The sequence below is a fragment of the Porites lutea genome, chromosome 3 (assembly GCF_958299795.1).
Source record: "Porites lutea chromosome 3, jaPorLute2.1, whole genome shotgun sequence".
Taxonomy (NCBI): domain Eukaryota; kingdom Metazoa; phylum Cnidaria; class Anthozoa; order Scleractinia; family Poritidae; genus Porites; species Porites lutea.
Window position 1 is genome coordinate 1494359 of NC_133203.1, and position 15952 is coordinate 1510310.

The 15952-nt window shown below is 38.5% G+C and overlaps 1 protein-coding gene across 1 annotated transcript; it reads left to right on the top strand.

Annotated features, from left to right (window-relative positions):
• Nucleotides 1-2970: 2970 nt before the first annotated feature.
• Nucleotides 2971-15872, top strand: LOC140930047 (uncharacterized). Its single transcript, XM_073379704.1, has 7 exons — nucleotides 2971-3027; nucleotides 3880-3956; nucleotides 5375-5746; nucleotides 9696-9779; nucleotides 10600-11271; nucleotides 13669-13752; nucleotides 14973-15872. The coding sequence occupies exons 2-7, from the start codon at nucleotides 3884-3886 to the stop codon at nucleotides 15677-15679; spliced, it is 1992 nt and encodes a 663-aa protein (XP_073235805.1). The 5' UTR covers nucleotides 2971-3027; nucleotides 3880-3883; the 3' UTR covers nucleotides 15680-15872.
• Nucleotides 15873-15952: the final 80 nt, after the last annotated feature.

The window sequence follows — 15952 nt, forward strand, 5'->3', positions numbered from 1 at the left end:
TAAGACCACTAAATTTCCCGCAAAATGAAATGTGCGCAACTTCGGACAAAAACACGTCAATATTTCGAAAAATCTGCTATGTTAAGTCGGGACTTCAGATTCTTTATGCAGTAGAACAGTTTAATTCACCATTTTCAAAAGACAAACTTAAAGCAAGGGGCACACATACAACAACCCATGATCCGCCTTTGCCGCGCATGTCGTGGTAGAACTGCCGTGCAGTTCCCAGCCAACAGCTCCCACATGTGTTGTGTGGAGCTGGCGCTTAAAGGAGTGCTTTGCACTCGCCTCGGTAGTAGGCAGGTTTTCCCAGTTCATGCTGATGAACCTCAATAAACGCCAAACTGCTGTCCGTGGTTGCTACTTCCCGCGTGATATGGCTGTGCGCATGCGTAGGTTGGTGTATGTGTGCCCCTTGCTTGCACTATTTTCAAGGTAATTTTTCGTTTATGCAATCAGTTCAATCTATTTTTCATACATTACTGTAATTCATGACATTTCTAAACAAATTGAACAACGCGCGAATATCGATAAAATCTTTGCTCGTTGGCACTTAGCGATAGCTGTAACTAGTTATTCACTTAATGTCTTTATTTCTAACAACCTCAAAATCCAATATTTTCCAATTTTCCGAAAATTTAATACCCCGCCCCCTAATTTTTCGACATTAAAAACAGTAGTGGGGAGAATTTGTTGAAATATTTACCAGATTCATCTCCCTGATCATGTCCTCAGGTCTCATGACCAATCCGTTTTAGAAAGCATTGATTGTGAGGAGAAATTTCATACTGATCACTCTTTAACGGCTAAAGGGTTAATTGCGTCCGTTTTCAATTAAAACTGTTTGATTTATCATTATGTTTAAATTAATTGACTGCATAGTTTCTACAGTGGTACAAGTTTGAAAATAAAACGGATGCATTAACCTGGCTGATGTTTCCGTTAAGTTTCGCATTATTAGGATGAGAAACACAAGGAATTTAGGATAGGACAAAAAATTCGGCACACCAAGCCCGCACATGCACGACACACGTATAAAGCATATTTTAGACAGCATGTCATGTCGTATTTAAAGTAATTGTTGATGAGAAAATATATCATAACTTGACAATTTCTGAGGTTGCATGATGACAGCTTCGTATAGTCAAATCTTTTAAAATTGCTCGTATTTAATTTGCATGAAGAAATAAAGTATTTAAAGAAAATACAGGACTTTTAGAAGAATTCTGATAATCTGATAATTGAACATACATGCACATCTTTAGGCTTATTTCTTCTTCCGCGTCATAATCTAGTACCAAAAAATCCTCTTCCATAGCATCTTTATAAAACTGGCCGCTAGGAAACACTGGCCGCTAGGGAGCAGAAACGGCGCCGTGGTGAGGGCACTCGCCTTCCACAAATGTGGCCCGGGTTCGATTCGCGGACTCGACGTCATATGTGGGTTGAGTTTGTTGTTGGTTCTCTTCTCTGCTCCGAGAGGTTTTTCTCCGGGTACTCCGGTTTTCCCCTCTCCGCAAAAACCAACATTTCTAAAATTCCAATTCGATCCGGAATGCTCGAGCGTTTAATGCATGAGCCCCTGGCTCGGGAGATTGGGCAACCACTCCTCACGCTATCGAGCTTAATTTACAGTTATATGCGACAATACTTAAATAAACACTGAAATTTCGCGCCAAAATTTCGGAGCAATTTGCCATCCATAATAGTAACACTTCATAAGTAAAATGATATTATCATATATTTTTGTTACTTGATACCGATAAGATAAACTTTGAATATGAAACGGTGTATTACTAACTCTTGTTGTAAATAAGAAAAGGGTGATTTTTTTTGGTCAAAATTATAGACAAGACTCCACTCTCCATTTGAACCTATCCATTTATTTGGAATCAATTACCCGAGGATTTGCGTAAAAGCAAGTCGATTTACTTATATTTAACTTAGTGATATTTTTTATCACAATTACATAATCATGGTTCTAGATATAACATTTTAAGAAACTAATAGATAACATTTTATAACACTTTAAGAAACTAATAATTCTGAGTATGCAAGGCAATGCAAATATATAATGCAAATAATATAAATCCAATTGTATCGTATGTCTTATCCTATCTTAACTTAAGTGGGGAAAGATCTTACAAGATAAAGGTTTCATATGCACGAACAAAAAAATTGAGTTTGTGTATCACTCAGGAGTAATTTGAGAAGGAGAAATGAACTTTATAAGTAGAAAAGAGGCTATGAGTAAAAATTCGTGACATTGCCAATATTCACTGTATCGTTTACTCAATGATTGTTATAAATAAATTGAAGTCAACTAAATTAGTCTCCACCCTTGCCAGCCCACTGTCATTGTAAAACATCTATCTAGTCTTAAAACAGAAAATGTCATGAATATATTGTTTAATAAAACCGTTGCATGTGGACGCAGGTGACGTTCGCTGCTTTTTATTGCATGTTTTTGTTCACTTTAAACACCGTTTCTAAGTTTTTATCCGGACATTAATGGTGTTAGTAGGTTGAACACGATTCAGGAAGATATCAGTAACCATTCAAATCAATCTCTGAAACAACTTTGGCCAAGTTATACGCTTACTTTTATTTTGTTTATCTTTGTAGGCCCACCCAAATATGAAAACAAGGGAATTCTTTAAATTAAGAAAAGAGAAAAAACGGGGAGTATCTATAGTTTTATATGAATGGACTAATGTTTTTTTATTTAAAGGCTGAATTAGTAGATGAGATTTGGTAATATTTCTATGAATTTTCTTTGGAAGAAATGTAGAAAAAAACCGTGTCTTTCGACGGTTAATAATAAAACAACATCTGTTTTCCACTTTCCTTAATAAAACAATCTCTAAAAACCAATAATGAACGTCAGATTTAGCAAGTGCCATAAACGTAAATCCCAAACAATTCAGGCCCAGCTTTGGAGACCTTTCAATTATTAACGTAATTGGTCACAAAAAGCAAGGATCTTCGAAAGAACAGCACAGTTTGCAGGTCTACAAGGCCAGAGAGGTAAGACTTGTGTTTTCTTTAATGTAGTAAATTAGAGCAATGTTAGCCACTAATGCTGATTTTTATATATCATGTTTAAGAGCAATGATTGTGATAGCGCTTTAGATTTTCGTATAATATCGCTGTTCACATAATCAAAAAAAAAATATTAGTAGTTTGACAGCTGGACTTAAACGTTTTGGAATCTGTTCATCTGGAACGGAACTGAATTGGACATAAATGTAGGATATACATGTTAAGGTTCTAACCGAAGTTGTAAGTGTCGCTGATGCAGTTCCTGATTCGGAATAGAAATGATTAGTATTATTAACACCACTAAGGTGCCACCTAATCCAGACTTAATCGTATCTCTAGAGATTAACACCAGGAAGGCAATAGTATTTTAAGTTGTTAAGTGAAAATCCAAACAGGAAATCTAAATTTTCATTATCATGTCAAATTTAAGGTTAGGTTTCCCTTTCTTCGTAACAACTGCCATTGTTGTCGACGTCAGATGACGTAGTTATTTTCCGATATTTCTGACCTTTCCCAGGTGCCTCAGTTCCATTTAAATTTCTATGAGAAGCCCGCCTAATTTATCAAGGCTAATTTAGTCTTTTTCACTATGTTTAATGTCTGTATTGGATATAAATGCTAGCAAACAGTAAAAATGTTAAGGCGTCTTGTGTAAGGAAAAAAGAGGCCTTAGGAAAAAGATGTTTTGCACGGACACACTGATATACGTACACATTTCTCTTCAAATATGTCTTTGTGATATTGCTTTGTTCAGGATTCGTCGGGCCGCGGCCACGAAAATTGTCCTTAAAATTTCATCATCTCATACACCTTGGACATTTTGTTTTATCTTTACAGAAAAATGAGGTCCCATCTCTTTTTGTGTATCGCAATTGTGTTAGTTGCCTTAGTGGCCTCTCGGTCAATCCAAGATGGTGAGTATTGAAAAATCTTAAACGAACCCGGCTTTATAGGTAATTAAAAAAATAAATAAATAAACGACTATATCTGTCACGTAACCTTAAAATTGTGAACTTTTCTTAATCAGCAACAAGTTGATTCTTTTGAAGGGGCTGAGTCAGTTAAGGTCAAGGTAGTTTCGTCCATCTTGTTACGTTTTGTTACTTCCAAATTAATTACAAATAAATTAGTATAACGTTGCAAATTGCTCTGGAAAACAATACAAACTAGTCGTCGTTGACTTTTATAAAATTTATTTTTCTTAGTGTATGGGCAGTTGTTTTTGTTACTTTGTAATAAAGAGATCTTGTTATTATTTTAAAGCTAATAGGCGACAAATTGGAGCCGGTACCTGCAATTTTAAATGTTACAAAAATGTAGATAATTTATTTTTGGATAAACATTTTGTGATAAAAATGAAAGATTAAAAGTCAGGACATTTCGTCCTTGATTGTCATCTTTTTAAAATGCTTTAAAAAAAATTGTAACCAGCACTATATAAACACTATATAAACTGAGTGCCGTTTTTAATTAGCTTTATTATCGCTTTGTTTCATTGTGTTGATTGTTTTATGTCCTTCTTTTCAACTTAAATAAATATTTTATCACTTATTGTTGACATTGTTATCTATTTTAACAATTTTTAACTGTTTCTATTTATGCAAAGTATTTCCCACGCACTTGAAAATTACTTCGGAGAGGTCGAACGCGTGACTTTTTAGCACTTAAACTTTTATCTCAAAATAAAAAAAAAATCATCTTCACCGCACATTTTCGTTATTCACTTTAAATTCGGTTTAACAAATAGGCAGGCATGGACCACAACCTATATCAAAAGAGTAACTTCTTTAAAGATATATAATTAAGTCAAGTTTGTATTGCTTACCAATGCTTTTATATCACAGATCACGTTTAAAGGAGAATCGAAATGAGCTATACGCACGCATAGAAACTTCAACTCCGCGCAAGCTTTGTCTTATTGGTTGAATTTTGCAAAGTAACTATACATAATCAGTCAGTTTTGCGCCATGGCTGTCGTACCAGTAGGTGGGGGAACCGGGTTAAACTGCGGAAATTGAAGCAACTTAATATCCCACGAAGTTAGAAGGAATGAGATGTTAAAGTTGGATCAATCGCATTTTTACATATTTTTTAGCTCTATACAACGGCAATTTTCAACTTAGATGTGCCCTACATTAATGAGGTAATTACATCTCACTCGAGATGGTTACTAAGATATCGATTTCACTAAAGATTAAGTTAATGGCCATGAGCTTAACGTCTAAAACATGTTAGTATATGACAATTCCAAATCCGATTCTAATTTCAAAGCTTAATAGAGAACTAAACTGCAACATCATTCGTAGTGTTTACCTAGTTTTTGTTTTCACAGCTTCAAAGAAGTGTTGTCCTTGTTGTCCTCCCCCACCACCACCACCACCACCACACGTACAACATATAGCAGGAGCTCCTGGACCTGCTGGACCACCCGGTGTAGTTGGTTGTACCGGTCCCCCAGGAGCCACTGGTTGCCCCGGTTGGAAAGGAGCCCCTGGACCAGCTGGACCCCCAGGACCACCCGGAAAACCTGCTCTTCCTGGACCACAAGGACCCCCAGGGGCACCAGGAGCACAAGGACCACCCGGCCCATCAGGATGCCCTGGTCCAAAAGGATGCCCCGGAGTCCCTGGTACCCAAGGACTGACTGGACCACCTGGTCCTCCAGGACCCCCTGGACACCCAGGCACCCCAGCGTCTTGCTGCGGTTAGAAACAGAAACCATAAATACAAGCTGCTGAAATGTTTGAATTTGCGATTTAGATAACTTTTTTTTGCGTTTTACATTTGTGTCATTTTCTTCGTCTTGGAGATATATGTTGTTTTAAGGAAGCAAAAGAAACAATAAATTAGGTATTATGAATCAAAGTGGTTTCATTTAGTCCGTTCAACTTGTTCCTGGTAGAATCCTTTTAGTCACCAGGGCAGCAGCTTTGCAAATTATTGGAACAAAAGAAAACTTTTCAAAACAAAAAGATTCAACTCCCACGGGACTGATTTGGGACACAAACATGGCCGCTGTTTCGCTTTTTTTGGTATACCAATATGGTGGAAGGGACGTCGTTTGAAAATGATCTACGAGTTTTTTTTACGTATACTGTATCTATAAAGTAGCAGTGCGATGGGGTCATAGACAATGACGATGAACTATGACAGTCCTTTTTCTCTGGTTCAGTAATGACTGATTTAACTGGAATTTTTTCAGATGATTTCCAGCTTGTTGCCTGTAAGCAACTTGTAATTCCTGCGTAATTGCGTTCAGCAATGACTGATTTAACTGGAACCTTTTAAGAGGATTTTCAGCTTTTTGCTGTAAGCAAAATTGTAATTACTGCGTATGTAATTGCGCACATAGAGAAGTAGTACGCGAGCATATCCGGTGATGGGATTCTTACGTTCCTTACTGGCTAAATAAGTAAAAGTATTGCGTGATACAGAATTACCGCTGAGATTCTTTCCTCACTTCCTTAAGATTAATTCGTTTTAAAGGCTCATTGGCAAGCAGGAAATACATTAACATACAAATAAGTTGGTTATGGTACAAGACACATAATGTTAAGGGCAAATGTCCTGCCTCGAGGAATATAATAATGTCAGTAGTACCTAAACTATAAGCGTCAAAACACCCTCAGTTCACTATCTTTCCACTCCGTGTATTGTTCTACATCAAAAATTCCTTTTAAATTCTACATCACATCCCCACAAAAAATGTTAAAAACCGTTCGCGCCGGGACCCAACACCAAACCCCTTCCTCATAGGTTGTACTCAAGGGAAACAGAAAACTTCAACAGCACCTATCACAATATATATATATATAATTGTTCCCTGTAGTAATAATAATGATTGCTAAGTTCTACCCGGTCAAATTTGATAAATTATGTTAACGTAAATTCTAACCTTTCATTTAAAGATGGTCACAAATGAGCATATCCTTGTCAACGCTGTGACACTTGTACTGTTTTTCTGTTAAATACACCTGTGGATGAGCAAGGAGTGTTGCTTTCATAAAATTGTTATTTATTTAATAAGAGCACTCAGATAGAAGTATGGTTATTGAGCTCACGGCCCTGAACGTTTAGACGAGCTTTTTCTTTTTCTTTTGTTTTGTTCTTGTTTTTTTAACTCGGTAATAGTATCCATACATGACAATATACAGAAAGAAGACCCTATTGATACTATTCTGTGTTTTCACTATCACGCCATCAAAAAATAAAAATGGAAACCAGTCAACACATAAAGTCCAGAATCTGGGAAATGAAAGAAGATAAATAAACATAAAGCCTCGCTAGGAATTAGGTCGATGCGATAACTCACAAGCGAGATATTCGGAAAACGTTTTACCCAAGTTTATAAGGCTCTCTATGGAGACGCCATGATGGTGTCCTTTTGAGGGGCACAAATATGGCCGCCGGAAACCAACAGAAACATTTGTTTTGGAGTTTTCCTACTTATGCGTGAATTCATCACTTGAAGAACTCATAAAGATTAAAGTAATATTTATTCTAAGACAGGGAATGTTTAGATAGCAGATCTCAAAAAACTAGTAACGTTTTTAACCCACAAAATAGCTTTCCCGGCCGCCAGCTAAATGCCGCGTCACGCAAAAGCCTAGAAATTTAAGCGTCTTCTATCGCAAAACAAGGAGCCCTTTGGAACCGAAAATTTGTGTAAATAAAGGATTTTATAGGTGCTGCAATACCTCATGAAAGTAGAAAAGTAGAAGAATCGATAGTTTCTTAGTTTGACTTTTGACGACGTCATGTCAAAACCCCTAGTATGCTAATAAATAGCTATTTCACCCTGAGAAGATTCAGGAGATGACAGTTTGTAACGTGTTGAATTTTCATGTTTCACTCAGTTTGGTGGTGGTATCCATTGCCTGAGTTTTGATTCATTTCGTGACATAGCTCCTTTGAGGTTGTAGACTCTTGCGAGTTGACTTACATTAGCTTCACGTAAATGTTTTGATGAATTCACTTCACAGCATACGATTCCAAAACTGACGCTCTGGTATCCTGAGTCCACTCCAGGAGCTCTAATTTTTAAGTATATGGATAAAAATTGCTGGCTGACTATGTTCATTAACACCTCTTCGGGAGTTATGTATCCACTCGGTAATTCCTATATTGCTCGAAGATTTTAATATGAAAAGAAATTAGCACTGTTTTAATTTTTTTCTTTTATGAGTTTTGGTTTTGTGAGGCAAGGCAAGCGTTGGATCCACCGTTGCACGAACAAATGGATGTAATACTCACATGTACGACGTTAGCTGCCAGTCAAGAGTCCTAGGGTTTAATACCCTGAAAGAAAAATATCGCATAAGATATACGGTATAGTTAAAAACACAATCGAAATTGTTTTCTTAGGAATCTGTAATGATAAGGAAAAAAATTCAAGACCCCAAGTTGAAAACCAGCTGCGCCCTGGTATTTCACACATTCCAAATCCACCAGCTATACCGTGTTCATTTACCAGCAAACACATAAAACAATAAAACGAAACAGACTTTCATATACCTCCTCAAATAAAAACACGAAAAAGACTCCTTTTCTGTCAAAATATTCGCTCCAACTTGTTTGCTTAACTTATCTTTAATAAATAAAGCATGATTTTGTGCGCACCTGGGAAAAATCAGACATTCACTGCTCGGGACTGTGCTGAAACTAGTTGGTTTTCCTGCTTGAGTCGCTTGTTTCTGTCTGTGTATTAATTTGTTTCTATTCTTCTTTTTGAACAGACCGTCTAATTTTTTATTGTGATAGAAAGTACATTTGGAGCACATTTTTATTCGCAGCATTATAGCTTAAACGACATAATAACAACTAGACAAAAAACAAGACGTTCAGTGAAGAGAATCCAACTTGTGATAACACTAAACTGCAGTTTCAGGTTTTAACACCTAATGCAAGGGTTGCCTCAGTAAGAAACTCCCACGGTTGTCAAAAGAATAACATATGACACCTGCTATGTCGCCAAACACTTTAAGACAACCAGACCCCATTCAAAAGAGAAATACAAGCACACTGAAATTGATTGCAATGCCGACACCTTGGGCCACACCCGTCAAAATTAGTCATAGCTTGTCTGTATCCTTCTCACCTCTACTGTCAGGGATAAACTAAAAAAAGAGAAAGAAAGAAAAAAGTTGAAAACTTTAGCTCTGAATAGAAAAGTCAAAAAAAAAGTAAAAAAAAAAAAAGGTTTCTGATAAAAACCACTTTGAAATTAGCGAATTAAAAGAAATCTCACTGACGCAAGTCCACGAATCAAAAAATTTCACATCATTAATTATGAATAATCAGTAGAGTGATGTCACAAGTGATTAAAAGTGGGCGACTACAGAGGATCAAGATACTATTCACTGTTGTGAAGGGACGCTTCAGGTAACAAGTACTTCCTTAGTTCTTTCAATATTCTAAACAGCATCAACTGTAATTTTGCGCAGAGTAATTTGCATCTATACATTTTAAAATAATCTACAAGACACGCCTTTCCGTGGGAAAAGCCTGCACCATGAGGACGAACCCCCTTCAAAATGAGTTGACGCTGCTCGTGGCAAACCGGGCCTTATTTACTTTAAGGGAAAACAGAGATGATTGCTACACGTATATTATTGCAAACGTCCACCCTTAACACCTTGTTCTTTTCTTTACAGGGCACAAAATGAGTCTGCCTTTTGCTCTTTTACTGACAGCCCTAGTGGCTGCTTCAGCGACCGCCAAATCAATTGCAAAAGAAAGTAAGTGAATAAGTCGTAGACTTCTTAAGACTTAACTACAATTACTATATTTTCATTCCAAAGCTTTTGGGAGCACATGTAATTTAGTCTGAGCTTTTCATTCTGAAAATAAAATTCATGCATGATTTGATCACTGGGATAAATTCTCTCAAAAGCGTTTTCAGGCACGTGGTTATTATTTATAAATAAATGTAGATCACAGTTATGTAAACATCATTTTATGAAGCACCCTTAATCACTTCAACTATTTGTCAAATTTCATCTTGACCATTATCTCTCAAAGCATAATTTCCCTATCAACACTGAAATTTCATTAGGATCGTATTAATTTTTATTTCAATATTTAACTTTTAGAGAGAAAGAATTCATAAACTATAAAAAAAATCTTTCTCAATTTCATACTAACAGTTCACTAAAATGATATATTTTACGGGATGGACAAGATCGCATAGGTTTCATTAAAGATTTTGTCGATAGTAATTTTTTTTTGATAGTTACAAGCAGGTTTCAATCACTACCCGCAAGAAAAAAGTCCAAAGAAAAATCATCTGTAATTAATATATATGAAGCGCGATACGCCTGCAGAGAGGAATAAAGATTGGTTATTTGACTACCAGGCCAAGCATTTTACTTAATCATTCTGTGAGTAAATGAAATTTAACCTTATCACAAAGCGCTTTAACTTGAGCAATACCACAATATACCATTTGTAGGAGTAAAAAGGCACAGATATGGGTTTATAAAAATAATATTAAATATCTGAGGTGACAATTATCGTTTTATAGGCTGTGCTCGTTTAACTACCATTATATCTTTTCAGGTGCAAAGAGGTGCTGTCCACCTCAAGCCTCCTCTACCTGCACGCTCCTTCCTCCGTGCCCAAGCCCACCACCACCACCGCCACCTCCTGGTCCCTCCGGACCACCTGGACCTCCAGGGCCCCCAGGACTTGTAGGATGTGCAGGCAGTCCTGGAATGGCCGGCTGTGCCGGAATGAAGGGCGAACCAGGACCACCTGGACTTCTAGGACCCCCAGGGACTCCTGGACTACCTGGTAAAGCTGCTCTCCCTGGGCCACCTGGACCACCCGGATGTATGGGATCAGCCGGTGCAGCCGGTTGTCCCGGCTTTAAAGGTGCCCCTGGTGCAATAGGTCCACCCGGTCCACCAGGACTTCCAGGAAAGGCTGCCCTACCAGGACCACCAGGACCAGCAGGATGTAGAGGGGCACCCGGTGCTCCTGGCTTCCCAGGATGTAAAGGCGCCCCTGGACCAATGGGGCTTCCTGGTCCTCTCGGACCTGCTGGAAAACCTTCTTTACCTGGGCCACCCGGACCACCTGGAAGCATGGGACCTCCTGGTACTCCAGGATGCATGGGTTTGAAGGGATGTCCAGGAGCTGCAGGTGCCCCCGGACTTGTGGGACCTGTTGGCCCTCCTGGACCACCTGGACCACCCGGACCCCCAGGATCAGCTCCTGCACCGTGTGCTAGTACCTGTGGTGGAGGGTGTTGCTAGAGTTAAAATCTGAAAAGATTGTGATGATGAAACATAAAGGCCACGAAAAAAGGAATATGAAAGCTTCTTTCTAAACGCCAAGATTGACACTATGATCGACATATCTAAAAGAAAAAGCCCTTTTGTTTGCCCACTTCTGGGCATTTGTGCTGAAAATGTACAGATAACATTTTCCAGTAGCAAATAAAGTATTTGTTTATTATACAGATTGCGCTTCCTTGATACGTCCGGAGACAATATGTTTCTAGTACTTTTCTACCTAAATTACGACTATGACATTCACAGTCTTTTTCTAAGACAGATGCATTATCCATGTATGACTTCCGCTGTTGTCAGTGAACCTGAGTGGGACAACCTTACTGAAGTTTGTTGCCATCTTGAACATCACACTGGCGCTTTCGTAAACCATTTCTATTTCCTTCTTTAGTGGCTTAAGAAGAGCAAATGCCAATTTTTTTGGTCGAGATATTTCAAATTAAGTTATTTAATATTGTTTCACGACCTCTGATATCTGAAAAATAGGGCTATCACTACAAATCGAGGTTTTCATATGATGTCACCAAAATTCAAACTATGAAACTATAGACTCTTCTGAATTTCTATTTAATGAGCTATTCGGGCACCTTAACGCTTTTATTCATACAAATTTTCGGTTCGAAAGGGTTCTCCGTTTACGATAGTGGACGCTTGAATTTCCAGGCTTTTTCGTGACGCGGCATTTAGCTGGTGACTGGGAAAGCTCTTACTTATGAGGGTTCAAAATGTTGTCGATTTTTTGAGATTTTAAAATCTGAACATTCTTTGTGGCAGAATAAGTATTACTTTAATCTCTATGAGTTCCTCAAGCAATGAATTCACGCATTTGTAGGAAAACTCAGAGACAGATGTTTCTATTGGTTTCGGACGGCCATATTTCTGCCCCTCAAAGGGACACCAGCATGGCATGTCCATACAAAGCTTTTTTGGGTAAAACGGTTCTCCGAATATCTCGCATATAAAATATCGCAAAGACCTGATTATTGGCAAATGCTTTTTCTTTATTTATCATCATTTGTTTTCCAGATTCTTCTCTTTCTGTATTGAATGGTTTGCATATTTATTTTTGATGGCGTGACAGTGAAAACAGAGAATATTATCATTACTGTTCGCAGTTTTAATTATCTCTCTCGTTTTGACTGCATGAACAAGATTTAAATAGTTTGAGAGTATTAAACCACCAAGAAGTGCAAAAAAATCTCAGCTATAGAGGGTTTGTCAAATGAAAAATAAATTTTAGTACGGTGGCCGGTTCTATCAAAGGTTGGCAAGACAAGCCAGGTGATTTTCTGGTAAGATGGCTGGTTGTGGATTGATTGAATAACAAACTGCAAATTTTACCAAAGCATGGCTGATTCTGGGCCCAGATGTCAGCTGAGATGTCGCAAGGTCGATTTTTCACTAAACCGGTGTTAAATTTTAATCCGGGTTCCTGTTTCTTTCGTTTGAAAGCGTTTTGCTTCTATATTGTTCACACCAAAGGGTAAACGGTAAAGGAACACCAGGAATCTTCTTTGTATGCGTTCAGATTTGATGCCAAATTTTGCCCTAATATTGGGTTACTATAATCCTCGTTTGAACAAGCGGGGCAAGATATGTATGTATTGTGGCCATAATGGAAAGCCCTTGCGTTGTGAGACAATCCTGTCTGGGAGGAGGGGGGAAGCGACAGTTGTCGAACACTTCTTGGCCTCGGCTGCCTACGTTGCGAGATAGCACAGCCTAAACGCCTATCTTTTTAAAAGAACCACTGAAAAATGTTGGGACAAAAAGCAAACGAAGTCGCTTTGACGCAAACTCAACGAATCTAAGATTACAAGAATTTTAGTTTCATCCTCTAAGTCGATAAAGCAGTTTTTTTTTTTTACCGTGATGAAGAATCAAAAGCGAATTGACTCCAACTGGATTCGAACAGAGGGTTACCGCTCAAAACGTCAGCTTTCGTATCTCCCTACTGTAGAAAATTTCTTTAAAACTTTATTGGTCCTTTTTTCCACCAACGGCGTAACATCTTTTGAGTCAAAATGAAATAACATCGCCATCAATTATGCATATCACACGAAGTGACATAATAAGTGTTTGATAAGATGCAGATGAACACATTTCACAGTTCTAAAGAAACGGTTCAGGTAGGGTTGATTCCCCCAGTTTTTTTTTTGTTTTGTAATTTTTGAACAAGCCTCTCCTATAAGGTAAACTATATTCATATCCTTCTTTATCACTGAATACAACCAAAAAAATGAAGTTAGAACTGTTCGTTTAAAATGGAATGTACAATAAATTGGTTACCTCGAATCAAATTGTCATATAGAATGCAATGTTCTTTTCTTTACAGGCATCAAAATGAGTCTGCCTTTTTTTCTGTTGGCAACAGCCCTTTTTGCTGCTTCATCGATCGCAAAGTCAATTCCAAAAGAAGGTAAGTTGATAAATTGTAGATCACTAGGGTTGACTAAGATTATCTCGTTCGAGTCACAAAAATGTCGATGGCGATATGTAATGTAGTATGAGCTTTTGATTCTGTGAATCACTAGACTCGGTGTTCATTTCAGCGTGGAACAATTTTCCCAAAAATGAACTTGGGATGCGATTATGTAAACAGCACTATGAAATACCCTGTAAATCTGAAGATTATTCGGTCACAATACATTTACCTGATTCAATATTCACCATAACCTCTGAAAGCATCAAATAATTCTGTTTAACGCCTTGTCATTGCTTGAGAGTTGTGTTAAGAGAAATCAGATTTTATTCTCGAGGAGACTCCTTTTATCTTGATAAAATTTTTAGCTTTTTAAATGCGCAATTTAACCATTTATACGATAAACTATTTATCTTTTGGCTCTGTCCATGAGATTCTAAATCTGTTGCAAACAACATTTTTCAGCAGTTTTGTTAACTATGGGTAGACGTTACTGGTACTTGTAAATCCAAAGGACATCGAAGTTAGTAAAAACCAACGCAAGCGTGCAGAAATAAATGGGTTAAATACGTACGAAAAAAAGTGGGTATCTTAAAACCTTAGGGAAAATGGCACTGATTTTGTTATATTTTCTTAAGGGAAGGAATAGAAATCTGAATTTTAAGATGGTTAGAAAAATTAGATTTACCTGTAATGAGGATGGTGACACTGTGATGTATTCGTGAGATTTATCATAAAATATACATTATTAACGGCGCAAGGATAAGCAAAACGACCCACACGCTTTATCCCAACGAGTTGTCTCGACAATGTCTAGCTAATATTTCAATGAACTTGCATACCAGTCGCGAAAAATAGATCAATCCCACTGGCTTTATACTTCGGAAATTTGGTGTGCGAGATGCCATTTAAAGAAACATGCTTTTTGCCTCTTCTAAAAGATGGGCTTTCTACATCTTGCAGTCGAAAGAGCTGTTTAATTATTATTATAGTTATTATTATTATTATCATCATTATTATTGATGTTATTCACTCCACAAAGAACTTCAAAAATCAAAACACTCGCAATAAATAAGCCTTTCGCAAAGCTGATTTTCTTCTATACTTTCTATAGTTAGTTTAGTTCACTGTTATAAAAACGAAGTTAGAAAATTAACACTAATATTTTGGTCCTTTACATTTTTACTTATATTGGGTACTTTGTGATTTATTATCAGGTACAAAGAGGTGCTGTCCACCTCCAGTCTCCTCTTCCTGCACATTCGCTCCTCCTTGCCCAAATCCACCACCACCACCGCCACCTCCTGAAGTCTCCGGACCCCCTGGACTTCCCGGACCCCCAGGACTCCCAGGATGTTCAGGTAGCCCTGGGATGTCCGGATGTGTCGGAATGAAGGGCGAACCGGGACCACCTGGACCTCTAGGACCCGCTGGACCTCCCGGACTACCTGGTAAAACTGCTCTCTCTGGACCACCTGGACCACCAGGATGTATGGGGCCACCCGGCTCGGCCGGTTGTCCCGGCTTTAAAGGTGCCTCTGGTGCAATGGGGCCACCCGGTCCAGCAGGAATTCCGGGAAAGCCCGCGCCAATTGGCCCACCCGGACCAGCGGGATCTAGGGGAGCACCTGGGGCTCCTGGTTGTCCCGGACTTAAAGGTGCTCCTGGGCCGATGGGTCTTCCTGGTCCTTCTGGACCTGCAGGAAAACCCTCCCTCCCTGGCCCCCCCGGACCACCTGGCTGCATGGGACTACGTGGTTCTCCAGGATGCATAGGTCCAAAAGGATGCACAGGAAATGTTGGTGCTCCAGGGCTCGTAGGACCCGCTGGCCCTCCAGGACCACCCGGACCACCTGGACCAGCACCCTGTCCGGAAGCGCCTGCTCCAGCGCCTTGTCCTTGTCCTCCCCCCTGTCGTAGATAAGAAAACGATGACGATAACGATGGTGGAAACTGAAAGTCTGCGAGAAAAATATCAAATTCCCACTTTGCATGAAAGAAATAAACACTAGTCAACGAGTAACCTTCGTAAAGGAAGTAGCATTTTGAATGCACTTCTCTGTATCGTGTGTTTAGAATGTTTACCATAAGGCAAATAAAGTACAACTTCGATATGATGCATTCCACTTGATTGTTTTACCATTCACTCTGTTATATATCTAGAGTATTGTGTGTGACATTTACAGCCTTTATAATG